Raw genomic sequence first — 27,809 nt, 5'->3', positions numbered from 1 at the left:
TGACAGACCAATAGCAGGCCGTGCTCTGTGGGAAACCCCTGGACTTTTGTCGAGATCCAAGATGGCAATGGCCAAAATGCCATATGTGAGGCATCAAAAAACAGAAGTCCACAGACCAATGGGTCGCTCCCTGCAGGCCATTCGAAAGAATGCAGGTTTAAGTACACTTCCGCATTGGCTTCAATTTTGACAGAGCTACCACCTTGTATGTAACACATTTATGTGTGATGGTTTACACTTTAGATTAGAGGATGCAGAAAGCCTTGTAAATTAATTGTAAATGATTTACACATAATTTATAACAAGTGAGGAACACTTCATTTACTAAAGGTTTATAGATGACTTACAACGCATTTGTGATATGTTAACATAGCATTTATTAATAATCTACAAATGTATATTCATATTTTGTAAGTGATTAGTTAATCATTAACTAAAGGCTTATAAATGACTTATGACTGAACGCTATTATAAAGTGTTACCGCCATTTCATTGTAGTGATTTTTTTTTGACCTCACTGTATAAAATAAGCTATTCTGACCTCTAGAATAGTCAGAACCTCATGCAATTTTACAACCACAAATCAGAGACCTAGGGCATTCAGGGAATATGGCCATCATATTTCCATCATAATGTTCTAAGCCCTTATATACTCTAAAACATTCAACATTTGAATAGACGCCTAATCAAAATACAAAGTTTATTACAGATTTATTTAAGGCTCACAGTGTTTGACAACTGCATCGAAGGTTTGGAGGTGGTGGGATCAAGTTTCAGTCAGTCAGAGAGTTTTGAAAGTGGACACCCAGACAAAAGACTGAAAAGCTCTGAGAAAACCTGTTTTAAGTAGTAGGCTATAACCCAATGGCTCAGAGAGATTGATTGCTGCCCAATTCAGTCAGTTTTGAACAGGCGACAGCCAGAGGAAAAAGATAAACGCTTTCAGAGCTCTGTGAGAGCGAAGGGGAGCTGGTGGTGCCATGGAGTTGTCAACCACACAGAGAGCCAGCAGGTGGCCGGTTTGATTCCTGCTCCACCACCACTACCTAATCATTATTTTTTCTTAACAAATTACTCAAACAAGATTAATCCATTATCAAAATAGTTGGCGATTAATTTAATAGTTGACAACTAATGGATGAAATCTTTTATTTTCAGAGGCACTTTTTTCCCCCACGTGCCCCATATTACTTCTTCTTCTGTATGATCATTTTTACAGTGATAAAGTCTGAAACGTTTGTTTTCTTTTAAGTAATCAGTTTTTATTAATGATCATATAAGGCCACTCTGGACTGTGCACAATTCAAAGAGAGGAGAAATAAATGTGAAAGTCACATTGCCCTCGGTTACTTCAACACTACCCTGTAATGAGCAGTCTATTGATGCTGACCCACTCTCACAGCTTATCCACATCAGAAAGGAGTCAAAATAAATCTAACACAGCAGTAGAGAAAACACTATGTAGGCTATGGAAAAAGAAAAGAAAGAAATGAAACACCAGGTCAAGTGTTAAACAGAAGTACATGATGGAGATTGCATATTGTGACTTTGGAATAAAAAGCTTCCATCTTGCATTTTGCTCAAAAATAACTTTCTCATAATGTGTAATTCTACATATTTTTTTTATTTGTGGATGTTGCTATTTTAAAAACTTTCTGGAGAGCATTTCACACAGATCATGGAAACTTCTATTTCTATAGTCACAATAAGACAGATTCACACCCACAACACAGACACTAGCATGCTTCATCTTACCTAGATGAGAACTCACGCCTATCATCTTCATATTGTGCTGTACATTCCAATAACCTTGCTAAAAAGGTTGTGCCATGCATATTTAGTCTCCATATAAAGTGAGGACGCTATTGCATACATAGTGACCGAGTCTTTTGAGCTACTAGTCTTAAGTGTATAGCTAAGGCCATAGGAGGAGATTAATATGAATTCACATCAGAAAAACAATACATTGTCATATATGCATGTCGAGGCAAAAAAAAAATCACAGGGAAACAACTGCCAGTAATGTTCACTTCTTTGTACTTTTAACAGAATAATAGCATGACAAAGACGTGAAATCAAAATTAGGTTTAATTTCACCAAAAAATGCACCACCTGCCCTGACAAAACTATTCCTTCCATTAACGTAGAACTAATTTATAGTTACAGATGTCATAAGATATCCTGATCCCTTTAGTAAAAATATAGTAATATGTGTGTGGGACTTAATCATTTAAAATTGTGAGCAGGTTAAATACATGGTGTTTTGGTTTGAAACCCTTCGAATTAGGGCTTGGCGATATACCGTAGTTTAAATCTATGTATCACAATAATCACAAGGATATATACAGCGATTCACGATATGGCTCACGTATGCAAAATCAGGTTAATCACCAACAATCATAATTAATGTTCATCCCATTAAACCAAATGGTAATGACAGGTGTGATCTGAAATTTTCAAACAATATTCCTACCAAACTTCATTTTGAGTTTTTAAATAAAATGTGCTCGTTATCATCAATTTAGACAGCAGAATTGTGGGTCACGATATCCCAAAATACACCATATCATGACGATATGATTCCACTGAAAGATGAGAAACGACGATATTGAATTATCGCCCGGCCCTACTTCGAATAGAGAACTGAAAGAGGCTGGCAATGAAGCATCATCAAATTAGTATGACACTTGATATGAACAAATGATAGGACAGTCCATGAAGATAGGGTAATACACTGTTCCAGAGATATCATTTTTACACAATATGGAGTATACAGACACACGCACGCACACTTTCTATCTGTTGTTCCACTACCCATGCAGTCATCTTTGGTTTCAGCCTATACAACTGCCAGTACAGTCATGCTCAGAGGGTTTTTTTGTGTTCTCCTGTAAACAATCATATCTGTCAGAGTACAGAGGAGTAAAGAGGGCGGCATGCAGTCATTGCAGTACACAGGCGCTAGTGGGAAGGACGCAGTAGAGGCTTCACTGGGGAAACATGTTGACACACCGTCATCACTTTAGGCCAAACGTCAAATCGTGTTATTCTCGGTTTGACAAAGCGACGACGTACTGTACAGTATGTGTTGCTTTCACTGTATTGGAAGCTGGGGGTAAAATACTACAAAAATAATTTTCAAAATAGTCTCCAGCTGTGACAGGTCTCCAATTTGTATATAATTTTACAAAGTGACACATTCATAGTCATGTTGGGGGGGGGGGGACCTAATACCTTAAAAATGTCAACTTGTTCAGAAACTTAAGACAGACTAGTTTCTTTTGCTTGATGTCAAAGCATTTTTGACTTCATCCAAAATGTTTATCATCACACTTAATCGCTGATGGTATCGGCATCAATTTGTGGGTCTCGATGGATAAGTGGCTCGTTTGTTAGTTGAGCTTCAAACGGCTGCCTCCTCTGCACTGGGCAGGACGCCTGTAGTGTACAAGTGATAGTTATTTGAGGACTGCTGGGGAAATTGCTTCTTCAGTTCTAACAGATTAGTGTGGATAAAAAAACAAGGGGGTGGGGGGTAAAATTCCACTGCATGTACAAAGTTGCAGGACCAAGCCAGCACCCTTGAATTACACATTTACATAAGCAGCTACTGTAAATATAGATATTAAAATAATGAAAAATGGCAGAAAATGGTGACAGACTCCATTTTGATGTGAATGGCCAAGCTCATCTGAACGCAGTGGACTGATCATTCTCACCAGGACCTGTTCTATGTGATAAATACACAACCGCACACACACAAAAAAATCTAAAAGGTTGTAGATATTTGGATATGTTGAAATATAAGGACATGAGTTGGAAGGCTGTTTAATGTACAGCACTGTGGCCCTGGAGCCTCAATTATAAATACGCTCTTTTGACTTTATTCAAGGTTCCATTGTACATTTTACACAATAGGACAAAAAAAAGGCAAAAATCGCCTGTATTTACAGCATTCATTCCTTCGACAATAATAGAAATTTATCTTTTGATAGATCACAGAAAATAGCAAATTTATGTAATTTCAGGTATGTGTAGACCACTTTAGATTTGGGCTGGAGGACATTTGTGTTCAAGAACCTTTTAGAAATGAGGCTCCAGGTATTTCCCGATGGCTGTGCATGCCGCTAATGTCAGAAGCTTCGAAACTACGAGTCATACACCAATCAGACAAGGTCCTTCATTCAATATTCACCGTAGCAGCGTCACTCACACACACAAAAACAATAAAAACAAAAACACTCTCCTGAAATCATGTATTCAGTGGCTTAAGAAAAGAAAAGAAAGGACAGAGAAAAAAATTAAATGAGTCCAACTCTGTTATGGTGCCATGGGACTGCTGGAAATGGCAGCAACTGTTCCATATGAACCTGATATTGAAGAACATATGGTAAGAGTGAAAAAAATAACAGAAGGCGATCAGATTCTAAGGCATCGCAAGGTTTAACCAGCGACCGCAGCGCTGTAGATATATAAACTCATAGAGTCCATCTTGTATCCTTCGCTCTTCGCTGTGGCTCCCTTCAAAGAAGAAACAGTGATATCACAGGATTGTAGGAACCAGGCTGGAGAGCAGTCTATAAGAGCAGGTTCGCCATTTCCTGTTTCTCTTTTTAAACGGGTGACTTCACCACCCAAACAAGTGTTTACCAGCTGTTTGCGGGCAGTGAAGTCTCTGGCTGAGTCTGCCGATGATCCTCCGCGAATTAAAACAAGTCATATTCAGGGAAGGAAACCGATGAAAAAGCTCAAAATGGGTGAGGAACTTCACGCCATCGACCCGTCCTACAGCATGCGTTGAAGTGATCATCCCATGTGAAGTAAAGGCAGACTGAGACGTGCTCAGCCTCATCAGCTCTCCTAGCTTAGGCATTAGTCCATCCTGGCCGATCCTCTTTGAGTTTGGCAGAGGGATTGGCCGGGCCTTTGGCAGGTGGTTCGGCCGGGGTTTTTCCTGGCGATTTGCCTGCAGCTTTGGCAGCAGGCGTTGGGGGAAGAGCGTGGAGACCTGCCTCGGTGCCGATGTTGACGGTGATGTTGGCATAAAGGGGCATGTATTGCCGTGACACGACCTCGTACTCGGCCGTGTTCATCCCGTCCTGCTTCCAGGTCTGACGCGTCTTGGCCAGCATGTTGAACCTTACAATGGGAAACAAATAGAGGGAATATTCAAGAGTGGAATCCTTCATATTTGGCACATTTGGATTACCAGAGTGACTTCTACCGACGTGAGTGCAACTGTAGAATAACACTAAAAATCCGTACATCATTATAAATGGGTTATGGGGTACGAGAGTGTGAGCTACAGCACCCATGGATCTGAGGAGGAGCTGTCAGGTAGCAGCTTTGCCCACATACAGGGTAGGTGGTGTCAGCTCTTGTGTGTTCAATGTAACTGTCCGTACCTTTAGATAAAAGGTTAAATACAGCTTGGTCCACTTAACTTGGAAATTGCTGACATATGGTACAAACAGTATGAGACAGATCACTGATGTTTAACCCTGGTGAAACGCTCGGTTCCACAACAAAAGAAACAGCCTTTTACTTTTTGCCTTGTAATTCCATGTCCCCTCACAACTCTGACTCTGAGGAGGTGTCCAATCTGATTGGTGAGGAAAGCAGAATAAAGAGGACAGTGGGCGGGCCCATGGCAGATCAGAGAGGTCAAGCTAGCAGGCTTACCGTATCACTCTGTGAGAAATTGAGGGCACAAGCTCAATTTGGCCCCAACTGAAAAAGCGGACATCTTACAAAAACAAAACGTGTTCCTATAATCTGATATTTTGAGTTTGCATGCAAGCCTATAAGAGATCGCTAAAGCCCAGTTTAACACCAATGATTCGCAATGAGAGAAAACAGTTTTAGGCCCCGTTTACATGGCAACGCTCCCTGCATAAACTGCGTTCTTGGGGCCTGAAAATGCAAAAAAGAGTGGAATTCTTTGATAATGTCACCCTTACTGTGGGCGTGTGAAGTGGCAATATGCAATTCTTGTGAAAACGGCTCCACTTCTTGCATGGAAGATATAGGAGCATTCAACTAGCCTATCAATATAGCAGCACTATCATGACATCAGAGTCTGATAATGAGTTGCTAGAAATACAGTACATAATCTGCGATAAGTGGCCTTGTGGTCTGAGTGTCCGCCCTGAGACTGGGAGGTCGTGAGTTCGATCCCCGGCCGAGTCATACCAAAGACTATAAAAATGGGACCCATTTGCCTCCCTGCTTGGCACTCAGCATCAAAGGGTTGGAATTGGGGGGTTAAATCACCATGTGATTCCCGAGCGCGGCGCACGCTGCCGCTCACCGCTCCCCCAGGGGATGGGTCAAATGCGGAGAACAAATTTCACACATTGTGTGACAATCAGTGGGACTTTACCTTTACCTTTATAAGTGTCCGCTATTAACATCCATGGATATTAAACGACCCTCAACTCACTTCACCGCCAGATGCATCGATTTCCTCAAGTCCCAAGTGATGCAAGAAAACAGGTATTTTTTCAATAAGAACGCTATGGAAATCATGTTGAGAGCACTTCCAAAGTGCACAAAAAACAGCACAGGAGCTTTTTTTGTGTGCTTTGTTTTGTTCCCCCCTGCAGTCGCGTGCAGTACAGTTCAGGACATAACGATCACAGGGACGGTAGCCAGCTGGTTTCGTCTTGTTTGATGTTGTTCACTGTGAACATGAAAGCCAGATTATTGGCAATTCTGGCAGCAGCGGAGATTGAGGATCCCTCTGGGAGGAGAAGAGTTAGGAGGAGTGAAAAGACGAGCATCGCGCTTTTCCTCCAAATGTTCAACTTGTTTCAGCGTAAAACGCCCAGAGCGCTCCGCCAAAAACACTAGACGCCACCAGCGCTTAAACGCCAGGTGCATTCCTTGAAAGAGGAGCGTGCTTAGCGCGTCCTTACATAGAGAATGAATTGCAGAAAGGCGCTGGCAGCTCAAAAACCGCATTGGGTGTGAACGTACACTTACTGGGTTTTTATTCTGTAATGCAACCATTCTGCAGCAGTTATCACAACTACTGACTTCTGTGTCACTCTGATGTGGATAATTAATTTAAAGTTTAATACTATAAAGCTAAATCAATCCCGTTAGATAGATAGACAGAATACAGGAAGCTAAGCGTTTTTACCTTCAAAATGAAAGCAGTAATTTATGACTGGGTAAATAAAAAACATCACCGTCGACTCACTACGGGTTAAAATGTACTTTCAAATTGTCTGTGTTCTATATGTTCTGGGTATTTCGGAACACACACACACACACACACACACACACACACACACACGTTGCAGCATGCACATGTATCAATAAGGTTATTAGTTTATTTAATTGCTATTATTGTGATGGTTTTAACCAGAAGTTTCTGTTTTATTCTGGTTCACTTGACGCTGCTCTGAGTTTTTTGCGGCTTCAGTCTGCAACGGTCTCGTTATAAACGCAGAATCAAAGGCCAGAACACGACGACAGTTTGCCGTTTTATGCACAGACAGTTGTCGTCTAAACATGGCCTTAGAATGTTGCAGGGGATGTGGCTCTTTTTGGCTGCTCGGAGGACTCTTTAAGCATCCCCTCACACATTTCAACAGCCCTGTTTTGATTCTCAAAAGAATGGAAGACACCAACTCCACCGTGCTTTAGAAACTGGCTACATGAGCTGGTTTTGATTATTCATATGGAGAAACTGTGATTCTTTCATTTAAAATGTCAACATAAATGGGAAGAATCTTGGGTCCCCTTTTGAAATTCCTGGACTCGCCTGATTGTATTCATACATGTATGACGGTTCTTGTTAGTTTGTCTTTTCCTATGTTGTTGTCTTATGTGTGGGGACGCGCCAACCTAAATACTGTGCTTCATTTGATTTGCTTGTCAGACCGGGGCCGGCGTGACGGGTGGTGTCTGACATCTCCGTGAAGTCAACAACAATCTCCCACAATTTTACTACCGGTTTAGCGATTTTAACCCTAACCCTAAACCCAACCCCCTAACCCAGACCCTAAACCTAACCCTAACACTAAAACAACCTGAAACAACCTAACCCAAAAAAATGTTGCTGGCTAAAATTGTTGCTAGCTTTATCCTGCTGTGACTGACTACGGGCTTGGCCTCGCTATGCCAGCATGGGGGATTATCCTTGGTGTGGTGCATCCCTGCACATGTGGATGGGTGTGGTACATGTATCATTGAGGTCTGACCAGTGTCTCTGGTGAATCAACTTGTATTGCTCGCTACATTTGCCTCTGTCTGGTGTGCCCCCCGCTGCACCCCCCCCCCCCCCCTTCCCCCCCGCAGTTGTGTGTGTGTGTGTGTGACTGAGTGTGTATGCTGTATCTTTGGGATTTTTTTTTCTTTTTAGTTTGTTTTATGTGAATATTGGGGGGAGGGGAAATGTTGCAGGGAAAAGTTGCAGCGGTGTAAACTGGCCCGTCTCAACTCAACTCCAGCTGGCTGACAGCATTGCCAGCAATTCAGATTGTCAAATTGCAGAGGGGCTGCTTTCAAGTGGTTGCAAGTTTCAGCTCGTCTCGTCTCGAATCTTTGGTTTAAACTGGGCTTCACTATCTCAATGTGAAACCAAATGTACTGTACCTCTTTGGGTTCACATCATTGCCTTCATCCAGCTTGTGTTTAATCATCTTGTAACGGCCCACCTTCAGTGATGGACGAGTGATATACATCCCTCCCAGAGACACTCTGAGAAGAAGAAGAAAAGCGTAAAAAGACAGTAAGTTCAAGTCAAGTTTATTTGTATAGCCCTAATTCACAAGCATGTCTCAGAGGACTTCACAGAGAATATGTCTAGCTAAATCTAGGAAGGGAGGAGGGGAAGGAGAGGGGGATGTGGGGGAGGAGGGAGCAGGGAAAGGGAGGAGGTGGGGAACAGGTAATGTGGGGGAGGAGAGAGCAAGGAAAGGGAGGAGGTGGGGAGGGAACATGGGAATGTGGGGGAGGAGAGAGCAGGGAAAGGGAGGAGGTGGGGAGGGCACAGGGGGATGTGGCGGAGGAGAGAGCAGGGAAAGGGAGGATGTGGGGAGGGAGCAGGGGGATGTGGGGGAGGAGAGAGCAGGGAAAGGGAGGAGGTGGGGAGGGAACAGGGGGATGTGGCGGAGGAGAGAGCAGGGAAAGGGAGGATGTGGGGAGGGAGCAGGGGGATGTGGCGGAGGAGAGAGCAGGGAAAGGGAGGAGGTGGGGAGGGAGCAGGGGGATGTGGCGGAGGAGGGAGCAGGGAAAGGGAGGAGGTGGGGAGGGAGCAGGGGGATGTGGGGGAGGAGGGAGCAGGGAAAGGGAGGAGGTGGGGAGGGAGCAGGGGGATGTGGCGGAGGAGAGAGCAGGGAAAGGAAGGAGGTGGGGAGGGAGCAGGGGGATGTGGCGGAGGAGAGAGCAGGGAAAGGGAGGAGGTGGGGAGGGAGCAGGGGGATGTGGCGGAGGAGGGAGCAGGGAAAGGGAGGAGGTGGGGAGGGAGCAGGGGGATGTGGCGGAGGAGAGAGCAGGGAAAGGGAGGATGTGGGGAGGGAGCAGGGGGATGTGGCGGAGGAGAGAGCAGGGAAAGGGAGGAGGTGGGGAGGGAGCAGGGGGATGTGGCGGAGGAGGGAGCAGGGAAAGAGAGGAGGTGGGGAGGGAACAGGGGGATGTGGCGGAGGAGGGAGCAGGGAAAGAGAGGAGGTGGGGAGGGAACAGGGGAGGGGGATGTGGCGGAGGAGAGAGCAGGGAAAGGGAGGAGGTGGGGAACAAGGAATGTGGAACCGGAACTAACTAGCACACAAGGAATCTAGCTAATCTACGGCCTCATCTGCCCTGTCCTACTCGACTCTGATTTTAGCCTGAACACTATAACCCCCCAGTTCAGAGGATTCCAAGGTGGGAGGTGGGCCTCCCCAGGGGAGCTCAAACAGTTTGAGGGGAGGCTCAGTGAGTGAATTATTTTAGTTATTTCAGTTATAGTTAATTTAATAATTTGAATAAGTTGAAGGCAGCTTTTCATGGAGCTTTTTCCATGTTATTTGTGAGAGGAGGCCCATGGTCTCAGACTTTAAATACTCTTATTCAATAATCTTTCACTCTTATTCAATAATCTTTCACTCTTATTCAATAGTTTGAATAAGAGTGAAGGCAACTTTTTCCATGCTATTTCTGAGAGAAGGCCCATGGTCTCAGACTTTGGAATCCTCTGGTCTACAGCCTACAGTTAGGCTGTAGCTAATCTATAGCCTAACCTAAGCTATTCTGACCTACCGGCATCCCTTGACCAGTGATGGAGAGCACCGATGCCCCCCACCCCGGCCCTCGCCCCCACACCCATAAGGTGTGAGAACGAAGGCCAGGCTGGGACACACCGGAACCCCCCTCCACCCCCAGTGCGTGCAAGAAACCCTTTGCACCTGTGGAATTATATCCCCAGGGTTGCCTCACTGACTAGCTGAGGAGGAACCTTGTTAAGGTGCTCTTATGCTCGAGCAAAGCTCCGTGGGGGTGGGGCCCCGCGAGTCTCCGTAGTCACCGTGCAGACCTCGCGCTGGGGCAGATGCCATTATACTCAGAAAGTGATCACCATGTATTGTACAATGGTGAGAACAGCCAGTGAAAAGTCGCAATGAAACGCTGTGCAGTACTGAGTGCGCTTTCACTCTCAAACGACCGCACATCAGTGAAGGACTCACCAAACTTGTTTTTACTGAAAGCCGTTTTTACTACTCAGCCCTGATATAGCCTACTACTCTGTGCTGCTTTTAATCTCTCTCAATAATGCTCTCAACACAACACATTTACTTGGTGAAATGACTAAAAACGAACAGTTGCAAATCTAAGTTTATAGCCTACCACATGGGTCAAGAAATGTGGCGAAAACACAGCTCAGTGTTCAGGGCTCAATGGTTCAAGTACGGCCATGTTTGGAGAGAAGTTCGCGCTGTTAGAAAAAAAATCAGGCAGAACGCGAGCGGCCGCTGGAGCTAGCGCTTAACCACGCCCAACAAATTTACATCATATGACGCGCCCGCCCCTCGCTCCACCCACGCGCCCTTCACGGCAGGGTGAGCATAATTCAGCCTTAAGGGCTGATGCACCGAGGGGCCCAACTATGGACCCCAATTGGGGACCCCCCTCCGGTATAGGCCGAGCTGTAGTGGATGCCGGGCTAAACATTTTACAGAGTTTCAGAAAAGAAATAAAATGTACAAAAAGAAACAGAAAGTTGAAAATGTAAATAAGGGGGGAGGGAACAGGGAATGTGCGGGGAGAGAGCAGGGAAAGGAGGAGGTGGGGAGGCAGCAGGGAAAGGGGGGGAGTAAGTAATAGCCCTCCTGGGTTTCTTTCCTCACTGCACAATTTTGTATGATGTTTATGATGTATTATCTTTTGTTTTGTTTTTTCCTCTGTGCGATTAATAAACCTAAACATAATAGAGCCCCCATGGCTCCCCACATGTTGACCAAAACATGTATTCATTACAGAATGTCAGACCTATTTTTTGTTCAAAACCTAGGCTACAACTGCTAGCTACCCCAAATGGCCCCAAATTCCAAATTCCCAACTTGGAATTCAGAGTTCACCATTCAGGCGATATTCTTCCAACTTGGTGGTTGGAAACGTCCATTTCCGACCGGCTATGAACGACAGGGTTTGTCCACAGAGAAACCTCTCAACCTTAAAAGCGACTGGCCTGAGTTGGTCTCACCTGACTCCAATATCGTCGTCCTCACCACCCCAGCCCCAGTAGTTGTTGGGAAAGCCATTCATTTTGAGGTAGTGCAGTGGCGTCAGGGCTGACACTCCTCCAAAGTACATCTTGTATGGAAGCCTGGAGAGAATTATAGACCAGAAAAAGAAATTAGGTATATACCACAAAAACTAGAAACATAGCATGATGTTTAGACAAATGTCTAACACCATCTAGGTTCTGAGGGGGTTAACTTTAGATTGTGAATATTAGAAATTTAATTTATCTTTGAGTTTATCATAAACATGGATGTGTTTATGGTTTGTAGAGCCAGAACACGACAAATCACAACCAGTGTTTCAAGAATTGTTTGGCTCTATAAACAAGTACCGTATGTTATATAATTGCTTGTTATTACTGCTTCGTAATGTTCTTTCTAACTTTCTCTCGTTGTGTGTATATATCTGTGACAGGGCGAACTATCAAAAAGGAAAAACATGGGTAGGAAAGAACACACTTGTAGCCAAACTTGTCCATGGCGATGGCTGCATGCTTGGGGTTGGAGTCGCACATATATGTGTTGCGATCGTCCTCCGGGATGAGATCCACGTCATGGAAGAAGAGACAGTCCCAGTCTTCCTCCCTCATGGCCTCCCGGAAACCCACGTTCATCAGCTTGGCCCTGTTAAACGTGTAGTTTCCTGCCTGCGGGGGCAACACAGGTCCTTTAATGTCAAGACAACTGGCTACTACAAATACAACTCAGATCCCCTTCTTAAGACCTGCCACTCGTACATGCCTGTCAATCTAAATTCACTCAGATCCCTTCTTAAGACCTGCCACTCGTACATGCCTGTCAATCTAAATTCACTCGGAACCCTTCTTAAAGCCCCAATCAGTAAGATTTTTGACATTTTTTATTGTAATATAAGATATTTTTAGTCTTAGGACATGGTAGATTGACTGGTAATAGGGAGACTCTCGGCTTTATTTATCCCACACCACCCTCCATTGGCCAGCACTGGGACTAAGCAGTTTGCTGTCAGCGTCCCGTGTCAATAAAATCGAAAAAAAGAAAAGGATGTGCGCATGCGCTGTACAGCGTAAGCGCTGTCTGCCTGAAAGCAAGGAAGTAACTCGATTCGGATTTGCTACGAAAATGATGTTTCACGGAACTATGGATTATTATTTCATCACGTGGTGAGTACCCGATGTCACAACATGTACATAGAGCTTTCTGGCGCTGTGTTTTGTTGACTTTGAACGGCGATATCGTTATCGATACTAATGCACGCAGAGGGCGCAGTTGGAAAAGTTACTGAATGGGGCTTTAAGACCTGCCACTCATACATGCCTGTCAATCTAAATTCACTCAGATCCCTTCTCAAGACCTGCCACTCGTACATGCCTGTCAATCTAAATTCCAACTGCATGTAATTCAAAGCCGCTTTCACACATGCAGCTCCATCCAGAAATGTTCAGGAAATTGTTGGGTTAGTAGTTATTTGGTTAAAATCCGGAAACTTCCCCCCTAAAGACCTAGTGAAAGTTCCGGGAAACCAGAAGGGAGCAATTTCCACCTAATTTTTTTTTTTTTTACTGGAAATGAGAAATACTCAAAGACAAGCCAGCTACTAGCCATCCGAACTGAGGATGAGATTAATAAAAATAATGATAAATTTGGCAATGTGGACTCTGTTTCTCTGTCTGTTTCAAGAATTTGGCCGGCCACAGCTATGCTGTTTTACGTGCAATCGGGCTGAAACTTTCAGGAGGTGTAAAGAGCACCCATGCGGGTCACCTGACGGAGCCGGGTTTTTTAATTAGCGCAGATTAATTGCCCTAAGGCTGATTGCCCTAAGGCTGAGGCTATAGTTCAGTGATGATGTCATCAGTGGTGTCATCAGTGATGTCCTCAGTGATGATGTCATCAGTCTGAGGCTCACGAGAGAGACTGATGGAGAGGGAGAGAGAGGAGAGGGGGAGAGAGACTGAAGGAGAGAGGAGACAGGCATGATACATGATGCAGGGCTGAAGGATATGGCGTAGCCAGCCAGTGGGGAAAAGCTACCTAGGGAGGTCTGGGGGCATGCCCCCTCGGAGAAGACTTTTGGTCCTAAAAGCCCAAATTTGGTGGCCTTTGACATTCTAACACCACTATTGCATCATATGCAATGATCCTATTGCATATTTTAATTTTCTCTCTCCATTGCAAGGACACTTCATTGTGTTTTCTCATTTGGAAGAAGGGCATCTGAGATGGCAGAAAGGCACCTGTAGGGAATCTCAAGTTTATCCCATTGTAAGGGGACCTATGCCACCACATCACATTTTCTCCACTGGAGGGACATCCATTAGGAAACTTCCACACATTCTCACTCATGCAGGGATGCCCTTTACGGCACGGCATCACATTCTATCCACTGAAGGGGCACCTCCCAATTAGAGGGGCACCTAATTGGGCACTGCATCATGTTTTCTCACATGTAGGTGTACCATACACCAGGTGTACCATATACAGCATTTTCTCTACTGAAAAGGACATGCCATGTAGGGGGGGCATAGAGGGCACTTCATAACGGCACCTTTTTCCATTGTAAGGGCACCGTGTCTTAATGAGTGCCCTTCTAGTGGAGCACATCTAGAGGGCACATCATCATAATCTATTGCATGAAGGGGCACCCTAGAGGGCACTCAATAATGTTTCCCCATGTGAAGGGCAGCCAATATGGCACTTCCTCTTGTTTTCACCACTCCAGAGTGCACTTTAACTGTGTGAAAACAACTCCTGAGGGACATCACTATGACAATGTTGCACCTTTTTTCAGACATTTATGCATGTTAATTTTGATGATCCATCCTGAGTACAAATGCAGTACAGCAAAACCCATTGCTAAATTTCTTTTGACGTTAGCAGAGACAAGACGTAGCATTAGTAGCAAGAGTCAACAATAGGACTGTGCAATGACTAAACACCAGCTTGAGAGGTGTAGGAGTTAAAGTGTTGGAGAGTAAACATGAATGGATTGTTACAAGCGGCTAAAGAGATTAGACCTTCTAAGCTGCCTGAGTGTTCTCAGCCTCTAACATGCACGTCCAATGAGAGAGCACCAGAGGGTGCTCTTGATACAGCTTGAAAACTATCTGGCTACCAACTAGGATAGTCTATAAATGATGTGCATATAGATAAAGCAATTAAACAAACAGATGATGGTTTTCAGTTTTCAGTAAAAATCAGGTTAACAAACTGCCTAATGGTTTTACTAAACCTGAAAACTATGAGACCAAAACTAAACATACTTTTAAAGCCTTCAACCTGGTTTTACTAGTGTTGTGTATGTGCGCCGTGTGTGTGGGGGTGTATTTTACCTGGTGAATAATGTAGATTCCATAGTTGAGCTGTTGCCGCTGCAGGAAAGGGTGCAGGTAGTAGAGTAGGAACTTGAGGTGGTGTTCCCTGTGTCTGTGGGGAATGATGATGGCGGTGCGATGCCGCGCCTCACAGTTAGGTGGCCTGTAGCGTCCTCCTCGCACCACTAGTGGGTTTTTCCTTTGGACTTCGGCTAGAGTGAGCCCTGAGGGAAAACTGACATGGATCGGCCCACCTGCGAGCAGACACCAGGGAGAGACAGTTTAAAAAAAATGGCATTGTGGATCTCACCGTGAATATTTCCTCTTAAGATGTTGTGAACAGAGCTTGTCTATGGCTTCACACAGGAAGTAGTTTTAGCACACCGACTGTGAACATGTATTTCTGAATCATGATGAGATAAGGTTAATGGTGTGAAGGAAAATAGTTTGGTTAGAGACTTAAGAGTGTGAAGCTCTATAATTTGAATGTGATGTCAGTTAAGTTAAGTTATCCTTTATTTATCCCCGTGGGGAAATTCATCCTCTGCATTTGACCCATCCTCTACTAGGAACATTCCTAGAACTAGGAGCAGTGGGCAGCCGCAGTGCAGCACCCAGGGACCAACTCCAGTTCTTTTGCCATTGCTTTGGTCAGAGGCACTGACAGGAGTATGAACCCTAACATACATGTCTTTATGACAGGAGCATTAACCCTAACATACATGTCTTTTGGTGGTGGGAGGAAACCAGAGAAAACCCACACGAACATGGGGAGAACATGCAAACTCCACACAGAAAGGACCTGGGACAGACCGGGGTTCGAACCCGGGACTTTTTTGCTGTGAGGCAACAGTGCTAACCACTGAGCCACCGTGCCGTCATGAACGGGATACTTGAAAAGCCTGACACAGGTGACACGGCAAGGTGTTTTACCAGTCTGACAGGCTGAACTCAACGCCTTTTTTCCTGAGGAGAGACATTTTAACACGGTCAGGGACAGAGTTGGGTGCGCGTGGAAAATGTCTCAATACCGGATGGCGGTTCTGACACTGTTCCGGTTCTAAAGGTACACTTGTCGTGGTTGAATTAAAGCACATTTCAGTATGCAATAGAGCAGTGGTTCTCAAACTTTCCCTGATTTCTGACCAGGGGCGGACTGGGACCATAATTCAGGCCGGGCATTAGAGACCATGCAGGCCAGGCCAACACACGCGGACACACATGCCGGCGGAAAATGTGGGCAGCTTGAAGCAAGATTTGGTGAATATAATGCTAACGTGATGTTACATGTTGTGTTACCTATTTGTTCACTAATACAATTCAACATTGCCTAGATAACTGCAAGTATAATATGAAGACGTAAAAACAAAAACATGCCTCTGTACAAAAGCTTCACAGCAAACTTCCTTTAAGGATTACAAAAATATATTTGTAAAAATCTGAGAATCATTTGGCAGAAGGACCTAACCCTGTGTGAGTGATGGAGAATGTTTACAAATATTAACAAACACTGGGAAATATATAAAGGGGAAATATATAAAGGAGGGTAGGGGGGAAATTACTCAGTATAAGTTAATACATCGGTTTTATTACACTACTTCTAAGCTCCACAGGATGGGCTTGATGGCCAATAATTTATGTTGGAAATGTCAGACAGAAACAGGAACATGTTTACATGCAATCTGGGAGTGTAAAAAAAGAAACTGTAATTGTTTACCCGTTTTGGGAAAAAGTACTAGAATACATACATAGGGAAATGGTTGGGCTCGGCGGTGCCTGTATAACCAAGATTATGCCTATTGTGGGATGGACCACACAGAATTACCCAATATATCGAAGTACTGTATGACTATGCAGTGATAAATGTAGGCGTGGTCACAGCTGCCAGAATGATTCTGATTATGGAAAAGTACATCCTCTCCAGAATGAAAAAAATAGGGTAGAATTCATGTTAGAAATAGTATCATATGAACACGTTAGCGAGAGTCAATGATAAAGGTGACGATTTTAAGAGGGCATGGGACCGCTTTTTTGCCCATAGCATGGCTGGGACACGGTGATGTGGTTATACTGCTATAATTGCTTTCTTCTGCCTGTGTTGTTCCTACTTGGTGCTCGTCTACAAACTGTATGATAGTGCGCTCATTGTTAGGTGGATGGAAGAAATGCAAAGCGAACTTGTTTGATTAACCAATACTGTGTGGAGGGCCACATACTGTATATTTTGAGAGAGAAGCCATGGGCCGCTTAAAATTGGTGCGCGGGCCACATTTGTCCACGGGCCGGACTTTGGACATGCCTAGGGTTTGGACATGCCTACGGGTACACGTACCCATTTCAGAAACGTGGCAATAGAGTAAATGATTCCTATACATGTCACCCGCTTTTCTAAACAAAATCAGATCAGTCTCTGATTTCCTCAGTGCAAATGCCCATAAACAAGAGAGCTTCAAGTTCAGTTCTCTATGTAAGAATTCCACTTTGAAGCTATTGGAGCTACGACTTTCCTTTTCCAATACCTCCATGCTGATGATCCATACAGGTCATAGCACAGCGACACAAGACCCTGATGGACTCAGTAGTTTTGTCCGTGGCCAGGATGTGTCTGATGCTTCCAGTTTATCCACAAACTGCTTCCAGGCATCAGCTGAGCCTCCATCCAACTCTCTCTGTGCTCGTAAAGACAGACCACAAGCCACTATACACCCCCCCCCTTATTCCTGATCATATTCATTGTGATATTGCTATCTGCTATGGCTTAGGGCGAATGTACACCGCCTCCGGAACAGATGCGGTACGGCTGTGAACAGACCCACACTCGTGTAATCAGTCAGACGTATGCGGGATCCGACAAAAATAGAACAGGTGCGTCATTTTTCATCAATTAACATGGGCGAGAGTCGATCCGGCAGTTTTGCAGGATCCATAACGCAGCCGTAACGTATGTGGTGGTGTACATTGCCTGTTACGCTGGGGACATACCAGACGCGAAACTTGCGAAACATGCGCCGCGCAGCGCACCTCCGCGCAGAAGTCGCTCAAAGTGTCCACACAGAGAGCGCAGCTCACTTTGCGCGCTCTGCTCGTCCGCTATATATTTTGCCCCAGATCTCCTGTCTTCGTTATCATGGCCAAGTAAATGACGACATAAATATCTAAAGTAATATGTTTGGGATAACAGTTAATGGCTACCTTCGTTATAAAATGCAATTGCATCATATTTGTCTGTTCTCCTCCCGTTTTCCCAGTGCGTGCTGTTGTAGAGAGAAGGCGAGAGCTCTCTACTTGTTGCTCCGCAGGCAACGAGCCCCTAGAAGCCGCTCCCCCTCTCCCACTGCTCTTTCTCTCTTTTCACACTTCCAAAGGGGCAATCAACAACGTAAATAAACATTATTTTACTTTGAAATTGGTTTTATTTGACGAATGTCCGGTTTCGGAGTTCCTGTCTGCCCTTATCTGATCTGTTCAGCTTGACAGAGTCGCTCATGGGCGCAGACGGCCGCGCAGGAAAATAGAAATCCAGGCTGACCTGAGCGGCCCTGAGCGGGCGCTGAGCTGAGCTGAGCGGCGCGCTGCGCGCAATTCAGTGTGGACTGACAGATCTGTTAACACATTGACTGCCAGCCCTTTTTTCAATGCTGTAGGTAGGTTCTGCCAGGGTTTGTTTGAGGATTCTGGCTCATTTTACAAGAGCCGAGGATTCTTTTCTGCTAAGATTTTGTGAACACACAATATCTCAAAACAACTACCGGTAATAGAATGTGTGCTTTCTCTGTCTAAAAGAGTTAGTTTGTAGAGTTAGTAGTTATGTAAGCATTAGCAGTTGAATACAGCATGGTTTCAGCGTCAGAAAAATTATTCAGAGATAAACGGCTTTTTGTGAAATTCGATAGAACAGTCACTTTAACCATTCATTTTTGGCATCAGTAAGACCTAAACAATAGTTTTGAACAGTAATTTCCTCCATAACAGCAGGAAACTCCCCTCTGCTTCCAACTCCTCCCTCCGTGGGCGTTCCTCTTGGCTGCAGCCAGCGGCCGTGTCACAAGCTTGTCACCAGTCTCACTGCTTTGCAGCTGCTGTGCGGCTGTGCCTGTCTGAGCGGCCGCTCTTTGAGGAAGTCTGGTTGGACTCGCTCGCTTCTTGGAGTTTTGGTTGAGAGCTTTGATCAAGCTTTTGCGATTCTGGTCATATTTATGCTGCGTGTTTCAAAGTGTGTTCCATCCGTGATCTATTACCGTAAAATACCAATTAGAAGCCGACTTCCAAATTGCCGCGGGTCCCATATTTAAGCCGGGTCTGGATACATATTTTGTACATAAAAGCAGGTCCCAATTTGACGCCCGGTTAGTTTTTTCAATGTTTTCTTTTTACCTTTGCGACATCCTGTTGAATGCATCTCCCAAACACAACGAAGAAGAAAAATCGGATGAAGAAGACGAACAACGAGGAAACGAGGAAGAAAAAAAAACACATGCACAAAACTTGCTGATCAAAATTCGTTTTCCATCAACATCTGATGATTCTGAAAATTGTGTAGGCATTTCCTGAAGATTTTTATACACTAAAACCGACATCTCTGGTGTAATAATTATTTTGAGAAATGTGCCTATGGTATGTTTCCCTGCCAGCGGGCATAGAAGTCGGCTTCTAATTGGTATTTCACGGCACTTTCACATGTGCGCTACTGAAGAGGGTAGGCTCCGTGAGTGATGAACTTTTTAAAAATTCGTTTTCCAGCAACACCTGACAGTTATGAAAATTGTGTAGGCATTTTCTGAAGATTTTTGTAGGCCTACAAATCCGACATCTCTGATTGAGAAATGTGAGTATGATAGGCTATAATGTTTCCCCTGCCAGCGGAGGAGGAGGCAGCGCATAGAATGCTCTGCTGCGCTGAGAGGGAGGCGCGGCTCTCCCCATAGACAAGCAATCGTGTGGGGGGCTGTAGCCAACTGATTAAAATAAATGGTTTAAATAAACAATTTCATACTATTTACAATCTTTGCTGAGCAATATTTTTGTACAAAAATAATTAAAGCAGGTCCCAAACTGCCGCAGGTCCCATATTGACGCGGGGTCTGGCTACATATTTTGTCAATTAACGCCCGGGCTAATAATTGGTATTTTACGGTATGCAAATTTGCAATCCCGCACTGCCAGCAATCAGCGCGAAAACGAAAGCGTTTTCGCCAATCCATTTTCATGAGAATGGCTTCGTCACACTGCTTTTTGCTTGCCTTCCTCCTTCCTTGTCGCCACTTAGTGGGTCGGTGGAATGGGTTGTACACGTTGTACACGTCCAATACTTATATAAGAGATGTAAAAGGGTTAGATGCACATCCCACCGTCAAAAAAAAAAATCGATTTTTTTTTTGACATGTTAACACGTCGTTGGCAGTCAACAGCTGGATTCTGAAAACGTGTTAACACGTCGTTGGCAGTGAACGTGTTAACATGGTGTCCTAATGAAAACTGGCTGCGCACAAGGTCGCAAATGGTCGCGCAGCTTACGTGCAGGAGACGCATGCGGTGTGTTTTCACTGTTAGTGTCTGGCTGGCTGCTGTAAACATAGTATGTTGTCCAAATCTGACACCGACTGCGGATGACATTTCCACACACTCAACACATTTTGGAAAGTGGAGAATGAGATGGTCATTTATCACACAGTGCTCTGACAGTGTGAAAACAGCCTCCAAGGTTCCCACACCTTCAACATCTAATGTTGTTCATGACTTTTCAAGGACTTTCAAGGCACAATTCCCCAAATTCAAGGACCAAACACGGAATAGTTTTGAGACATGAATCAAGGTTAATTATTACTATTACTGAGAACTTTCCTAATGAGAACTAGCAGAAGCTCACAGACAATTAAAAAGCGAGAGGCTTGAACGTGTGAACACTTCTCTAACGGTGCTGTTAGTTGCAATTGCAAATGACAGAAACCCCCCGATTGCAACACTTGTTAACATGTCGAGAGCTGGAGGCGGAGCAGAATTTGACCCAGGTGGCCCCTGCGTAATTCTCTTTGCAGGAACACAAAACACTCACAAACTTTCAAGGATTTCAAAAGCCCATGGAAACCCTGAGGCTTACTCGCAAGGTTTAAGGCACGAGGCGAAGCAATGAGTATGAGGAGTATGACAGATGAGTATCACGAGTATTGCGAGCAAAGTTGAAACTGATGGGCTTGCTGCTAGGAGCTCCCTGTACTTTCTTTTTCTAAATATAATGTTGGAATGTTTTGTTCAGATCATACACATCAATTATCATTCCCCAGTCATTCCCCTCATCAAACCTGCTTTGCTGAACCTGAGGGAGCTTTCTGTTCACTTCCTGCTGCATGGTAGAAAGCAGTCATAACTCAATGACCTTTTTCTATATTTTCTTCCTAGAAGTATTCATAGAAAACCTGCAATTGCTGCATTTGCATCATATTTAAGCCGATGCCCTCGCACTCACTTGTCATGATTTGGTTTAAAATTGCTGCAGTAGCGGAAGAACAAAGGGGCAGGGGGCAGAGGGCAGATCCTGCTAATAGAGTACTTAGCCTGTTTTGAGCTCATCCTGGTTCATAAACTGAGTAAAGATGAAGCAGGATCTAATGGCCTGGGTAGAGTGTAGACAAATATAGGTTTTGAACATAGAACATACACACAATGTATACATTAGGGCTGGGTATCCAGAACCGGTTCCCAAGGTTACAAATGGCCTAATTGACTGAAATAGATAAGCTACCACACGGACAATACATCTTAAGGTGCGTTCACACCAACCTATTTTTCGTTTTTTTTCCGGAATTTTTCGCTTTACATACAAAGTCAATGCAAACGAGCGATTGAGCGTATATTGGCCCGGGAGAAAAATCGTTGGACGTCCGAGCGACAGCGACACAGCAATAGGGCGAAAATTTGCTCGTGGCCCGAGATGAAATATCCCAACTCGAGCGAAATTTCGGTGGCAACAGTCGCTTGCTGCTCAACGCTGATTGGCTGCCGTAACCCCGGAAGTGGCTGCAGTAAACACCGGTGCGTGAAATCTAAAATCGTCCGGCTAGCCGTGGAGCAGACTCTTCGCTTGGCCCTGCTAAATGCTAGGTCACTAGCAAACAAAACCTTCCTACTGAATGAACTGGATTTGATGCTCCTGACAGAGACTTGGCTCCATGCTGGTGAGTGTATTGTACACCGTTCTCGGAACTTCTTCCTCCCGACTGTACATTTTTCAGCTCCCCCCGGTCCAAACTAGTGTTGAGAATTGTGCCTGTTGACGAGCAACTTAACACTTTGAGTGCCACGGCCCTTGGGCAAAAGGTTGCTTGCTGTGCCACATAGGCCGCAATGCATTTTAAAACAGTCATATAATTTTTTTAATAATTACTATGTAAACACTGAACACGCACAAATAACGATGAGACTCTCTTCTATCACCTGCAAAAAAAAGTTTATTGATCCCATTTTCCGTTCTTTAGTTATGAGCCGGAGAAGATAGCTTGATTGAAGCAAAAACATCCCTTTTTTTCTACGAGCTGAGATAATGAGCCTTTTGTGAAATTAAACATTTCAAGCACATCACTGACTCTGAAGCTAATTTTCTGATGTCTGGGTCTGTCTGGGTGAAGTGTATGCTGCTCTGCTGCTCTGCGTGCTCCCCCCCCCCCCCCCCCTCAACTGCACACGCCTCCTGGGTGTGTCTTATGTGTCTGGTGGCTCTCAGTCTCTGCTGAGTTTGCTGCGCACACACAGTGAATGGTGCGCGACATTCAGCTTTTTGGTTCCGCGTGTGTTTGTCACGGGCTGGCATGCTTCCAGTTCGGAATAATAAGGCTGATTATGTGAATGTGCTGTTGCAGCGTACACGGAGGTGCTCAGTTGTGACAGCGGATGCTGCTGCTGGGGGCACAGCTGGCGTTGTGCTCGTTTATGGAGGCACGTCGATGCATACGGACGGATGCGATGCGATTTCCTCATTTTCCCCAGTGACTATTTCTGTGTGTTTGGCTCCTTTTTCTCTGATCAGGAGAGTGCTGTCGCCACCTAATGGGTTTGTAAAATAGGTTATCGACCTCCAATAGCTACAATATTGTTAGAGGCGACGTAAGAAGCTTAGATCGACACCCCCCCGTCAAAAAAACAATTTGGAGTTATGACGCCATTTGGCGTCGCTGGCACTGTACGGTAAATTTCTAATGACGCCATATGGCGTCGCTGGCACTGAACGTGTTAAACACAGCGACAGAGCGATTCCAAAAGGTTGAATCGAGCGACAGGGAGAAAAATAAACATCTCTGTGTGAACACAGCTTTATCGATCATTAAGCAGTTGGATGCTACTGGAGGAGCTGCGCCACAACCTTTTTGACCCTTTCAATGCGCTGCAATCGCAAACAATGATGTAAGTGGCAATGAGAAGGGTTGCCATGTATGTACCATTACCCTCATGTGAGTAGAAAAACCGGTTTGTACTGTATGTGCTTTTATAACATGTGGCAAGTTGGCTAGCACAGCTCCATGCTTTCATAACATGTGGCAAGTTGGCTAGCACAGCTCCATGCTTTTATAACATGTGGCAAGTTGGCTAACACAGCTCCATGCTTTTATAACATGTGGCAAGTTGGCTAACACAGCTCCATGCTTTTATAACATGTGGCAAGTTGGCTAACACAGCTCCATGCTTATATAACATGTGGCAAGTTGGCTAACACAGCTCCATGCTTTTATAACATGTGGCAAGTTGGCTAGCACAGCTCCATGCTTTCATAACATGTGGCAAGTTGGCTAGCACAGCTCCATGCTTTTATAACATGTGGCAAGTTGGCTAGCACAGCTCCATGCTTTCATAACATGTGGCAAGTTGGCTAGCACAGCTCCATGGCAACATTCTGCAAAACAGTAGTTGCTGGAGACAGTTCCAAAAACAGGGGGAGGAAAAAATACCACAAAATGACTTCACACAGCTGTTTCTGAGGCCAAATGATTGCGCTGTGGGTCCAAAAGTACAATATTAGATTACATTTTTTCTTCACCGTGCCAGTTGGTAAATAAATACATTTGGGAATCTGATTATTTGAAACGTTTCCATTTGCTCTTGTATTGTGTTCTCTCAGGTCAGGGAAAATGTAACTTAGATGATTGAAAAGTAAATTCTGAGACTAAAGTAACTGTAAACTGTAATAAAACAAAGTTAACTCCACTAAAGCTGCATGTAATAGTAGTACAGTATGAATCAATAAAGAATTGGAACTACTGTATTAGAATCAAAAGTAGCACCAATACCAGTACCTGTAAAATCCTAATATAATACCGTGCCCAAGTACAGATCTGTAGAGGACATGACTGCCTAATTAAGCATTCAAATTTAGAATATTGGCACATTGGCAAGACTGAAACATGTCATTTCTGCTGTAGATGATAATGGTCAGAATCTATTTTGTTCCTCAAGAATAAAGAATAATAATAATATTGATTGATAATGGTGATTGTAATATCTACGATTAGACATAGGCTACGTGACTACATCAGAGGCTTAAATCCTGGCTCAAAAACAATCTGACTTGTAAAATACCTAGTCTTTTGTGTGTGTCCCTGCTTGTAATGACCAGTTTCATGTTTGCATGCTAATTTGTACTTGCTCATCTCTCCTTGTCTGCTTTGTCATGCGTGGCCAACACAGTATGTTTGCCTACTTATCACATTGCATGCCAGTATAGTATGTCAGTGTGTGTTTGACTGTGCATGGCTACCCAATATGTTTCTCTTATGAGATGATGATATTATTATCATGCTTTGCATATCATATCCGCTGGACAACGTCTATCATCAATTGGTTTATTGCACTCAGTTGACTTGAGGAGTCATGCCAAATGTATTTGTAGCACAATTTAGGTTCCGGTTCATGTTATGAGTAATCTACTGATGCCTAACTAAACTAAAATAAATCAGGCTATCTGCATTCTCTGTTCACACCTATGAACCAACAATCAGGAACACAGGTGATGTGACAAGACAGATGATGTGGTGACTTGGATCACACCCCCACCGGATGACTTGTCAAAGACAATGGGAAATGTAAAGTGATGTCTTGACACATCTCGTTTTAAAATATTAACTACTACACAACAAAAATCGATGCCTATAGATGGAATATTAGCCATTGACATTTTACTGCCTTGATAGTAGGGGTGAGAATCACCAGATGCCCACGATACGATACTGAAACGATACTTCAGTCACGATATGATAGTATTGCGATACTGCGATATTTTCGATATTGCGATATATCGATATTGCGATATATTGAATATTGCGATATTTCGATATATTGCGATTTCTTACTTTTTCAACTGCAAATGATGTCCCCAAAGGAAAACTTTGTCAACATCTGGTTTATATAAGAACAATTTTTCAGTCTGTACATCCGACTTCAACCATTTTATTGCAGCAACATTGTCAAGTAGACAGACCAACAACTTTCATAAAGTCATGTCATAGTTGCATGCACCTGACAAACTGAACTGTTTGTTACAGTCTACTTACAGTCCACCTTAACTGGATGTGTGTGTGGACTACTGTACTTATGTAGTTTTTGCAACTTCACTTCACTTACACAAAACATCTTGTGCAGCCCATTCAGTAACTGGGGAATTTGTGAATTACTGTTATGACAAAACTGTTACTGTTAAAACAAAATGAAAATATGCTACCGTTTGTTTACTGCTGGCCTTGGAACTAAAGTTTATAGTAGCCCGGTGGCCTGGCATGGCCTGCAAAAAAAAAAAAAAAAAAAAAAAAAAAAAAATTGCAATATCGATACTTGGCGTCCAAATATCGATACAATATCGTCAGGCAAAATATCGCGATACTGTGGTGTATCGATTTCCCCCCCCCACCCCTACTTGATAGCATCAGGCACATATTTTCTTTTTTATTCTGTTGCTACTTCCTTAAATATCTGAAGGGTGGCATTAATACACAACTGCTGTGAGTGATATGATGCCCCTGAAATGATGCAGACTTTACTCCCAGGAAGACACTGGGGAGCCATCAGCAGCTAATAGCCTAACTAAAACATAATAGAGCAATACAATACACACATATCGTGTCTCTGGAAATGTAGCCAATTTTGTTGTTCACAGATCAAGTCTTTTCACTTAGTAGAGTGGATAAGCTCCCAAAAATAGAGGAACTGTGCACTTTTTGAAAGAAACGTTAGGGAATACCATAAGGTTTATTTTCAGATTTGGAGGGAAATCAGATTTGACAAATTCAAAGATGGCCACAATTTCCCCCGGGTCTAATATACAAATGTGCTTTAACAATTGTGCACTTCTTTAAAAAAGCATGACATTTCTCACATAGTGAGTGAATACCATAAGGTTTATTGTCAGATGTGGAGGGAAGGCGGATTTGGCCTCAAATCCAAGATGGCTGCTATTCCCCCGGATCTGGCAGTAGCCAGCCATAGATAAATATCTAACATCTGGGACACAACTGTTGAAAAGCCCCCTTAGACCAAAACAAAACGCATAACAGACATGAACTGACCAACAACGGACCTCCTTATTTGTGTGATGCAACTCGTGGGGTGGCACATTTTGAACGATGCACCAATGCATGCAGACAGCTGGGCTTCCATTACAGCCCAGCCAATCAGAGGATTGCCACCACTTTTCGTGTGGGAAAACCCGGAAATGCTAACTTGTGATTCAGACCCTCCGTCTGACCACGTGAGACTAGCCAGAAATAATAGACTAGAGCACTCACCGATAAAAGGGGACGTCTTGGGGCAGTAAGACATGCCATCTCCAGGGTTATGAGCCTTGGACAGGTGGGACAGGTTGGCGTATACGTCCCCGGCGTTAACTCCGCTCGTCGTGTGGTTGCGGGCCGTCAAGCCGGTCGGGCTGTCGGGCTTGCGGAAGATGCGGATGAAGTAGGAGACCCTCTTGTGGTAGCCCTCTCGGGACAGCAGTGCCATGACCACCAGCTGGATGCCCAGGAACATGAACAGGTAGCGCCATTTGGACTGGATGCCGAGCATGGCGGCAGAACGGTGAGTCTCACTGGTCCTGAGCGACTCGGCCTTCGATGATTTAACCCGGGGCTCTGTGAGCTCTCCCAAGCACAACAATTAGCAGTGCGTTGATTGTCAACTATTTTCAGTGAAAGCTTGTGTTGCTGCTGTGTAAATGTCAAATAGTACACTTGAACTTCTCATGGAAACAGGCAGTGAATGGGAAGGTTACTGTAGAAAAGTTAAGTGCAATATTCTGAGGCAATATGTGGGAATATGGAGCAAGGTGAGTGAAAACAAACACACGACACAAAATGTAAATGTAGAAAAACGATCCAAAGGCACTTTTGGTAGGCTGTAAAGTGAAGGAAACGCCAAAAAGAAGGCAAATTAAAATAAATAAATCCTGAAATCAGGAGAAAGGGAAAAAAAAGGCTGTGTATTTTTCTCTATTCACTGCATCCCCTGCTGCAGGTCAACAAGTGGCAAAGATCTCCAAAGTTGAGTGTTGGTCCTCCTGGCCGGCGTGGGATGGTAATGCCAGTCCCACATCATGGAGTTTCACCCCCACAGAATTCCATCAGTCGCCCTGCAAAGCTCATTCTGCTCGGCTCAAATAAACGGCAGCGTCAGTGGCTCTCTCTCTCTCTCTCTCTCTCCCTCCCTTTGTGTGCTTTACACTGCCTTCTGTTCTCTCTCATGTTGTCTCCTGAGGGAGGCCTCTGCAACAACAACAGCCACCATCACAAAAAGGCAGCATGTGCAGCCGTACGGC

The 27,809-nt window shown here is 44.2% G+C and overlaps 1 protein-coding gene across 1 annotated transcript; it reads right to left on the bottom strand.

Moving 5' to 3' along the window:
* Positions 1-749: 749 nt before the first annotated feature.
* On the bottom strand, positions 750-27,809 carry LOC310776956 (beta-1,4-galactosyltransferase 3). Its single transcript, XM_083637182.1, has 6 exons — positions 26,785-27,809; positions 15,041-15,276; positions 12,189-12,376; positions 11,690-11,812; positions 8,605-8,709; positions 750-5,139 (listed from the first exon to the last, which is right to left on the bottom strand). Exons 1-6 carry the CDS (start codon positions 27,059-27,061, stop codon positions 4,866-4,868), a joined length of 1,203 nt encoding a protein of 400 aa, XP_083493308.1. The 5' UTR covers positions 27,062-27,809; the 3' UTR covers positions 750-4,865.

The sequence above is a fragment of the Poromitra crassiceps genome, assembly GCF_964638095.1.
Source record: "Poromitra crassiceps genome assembly, chromosome: 1".
Classification (NCBI taxonomy): Eukaryota; Metazoa; Chordata; class Actinopteri; order Beryciformes; family Melamphaidae; genus Poromitra; species Poromitra crassiceps.
The sequence above is the reverse complement of the archived record's forward strand: the minus strand, read 5'-3'. Positions and strand labels throughout refer to the sequence as shown.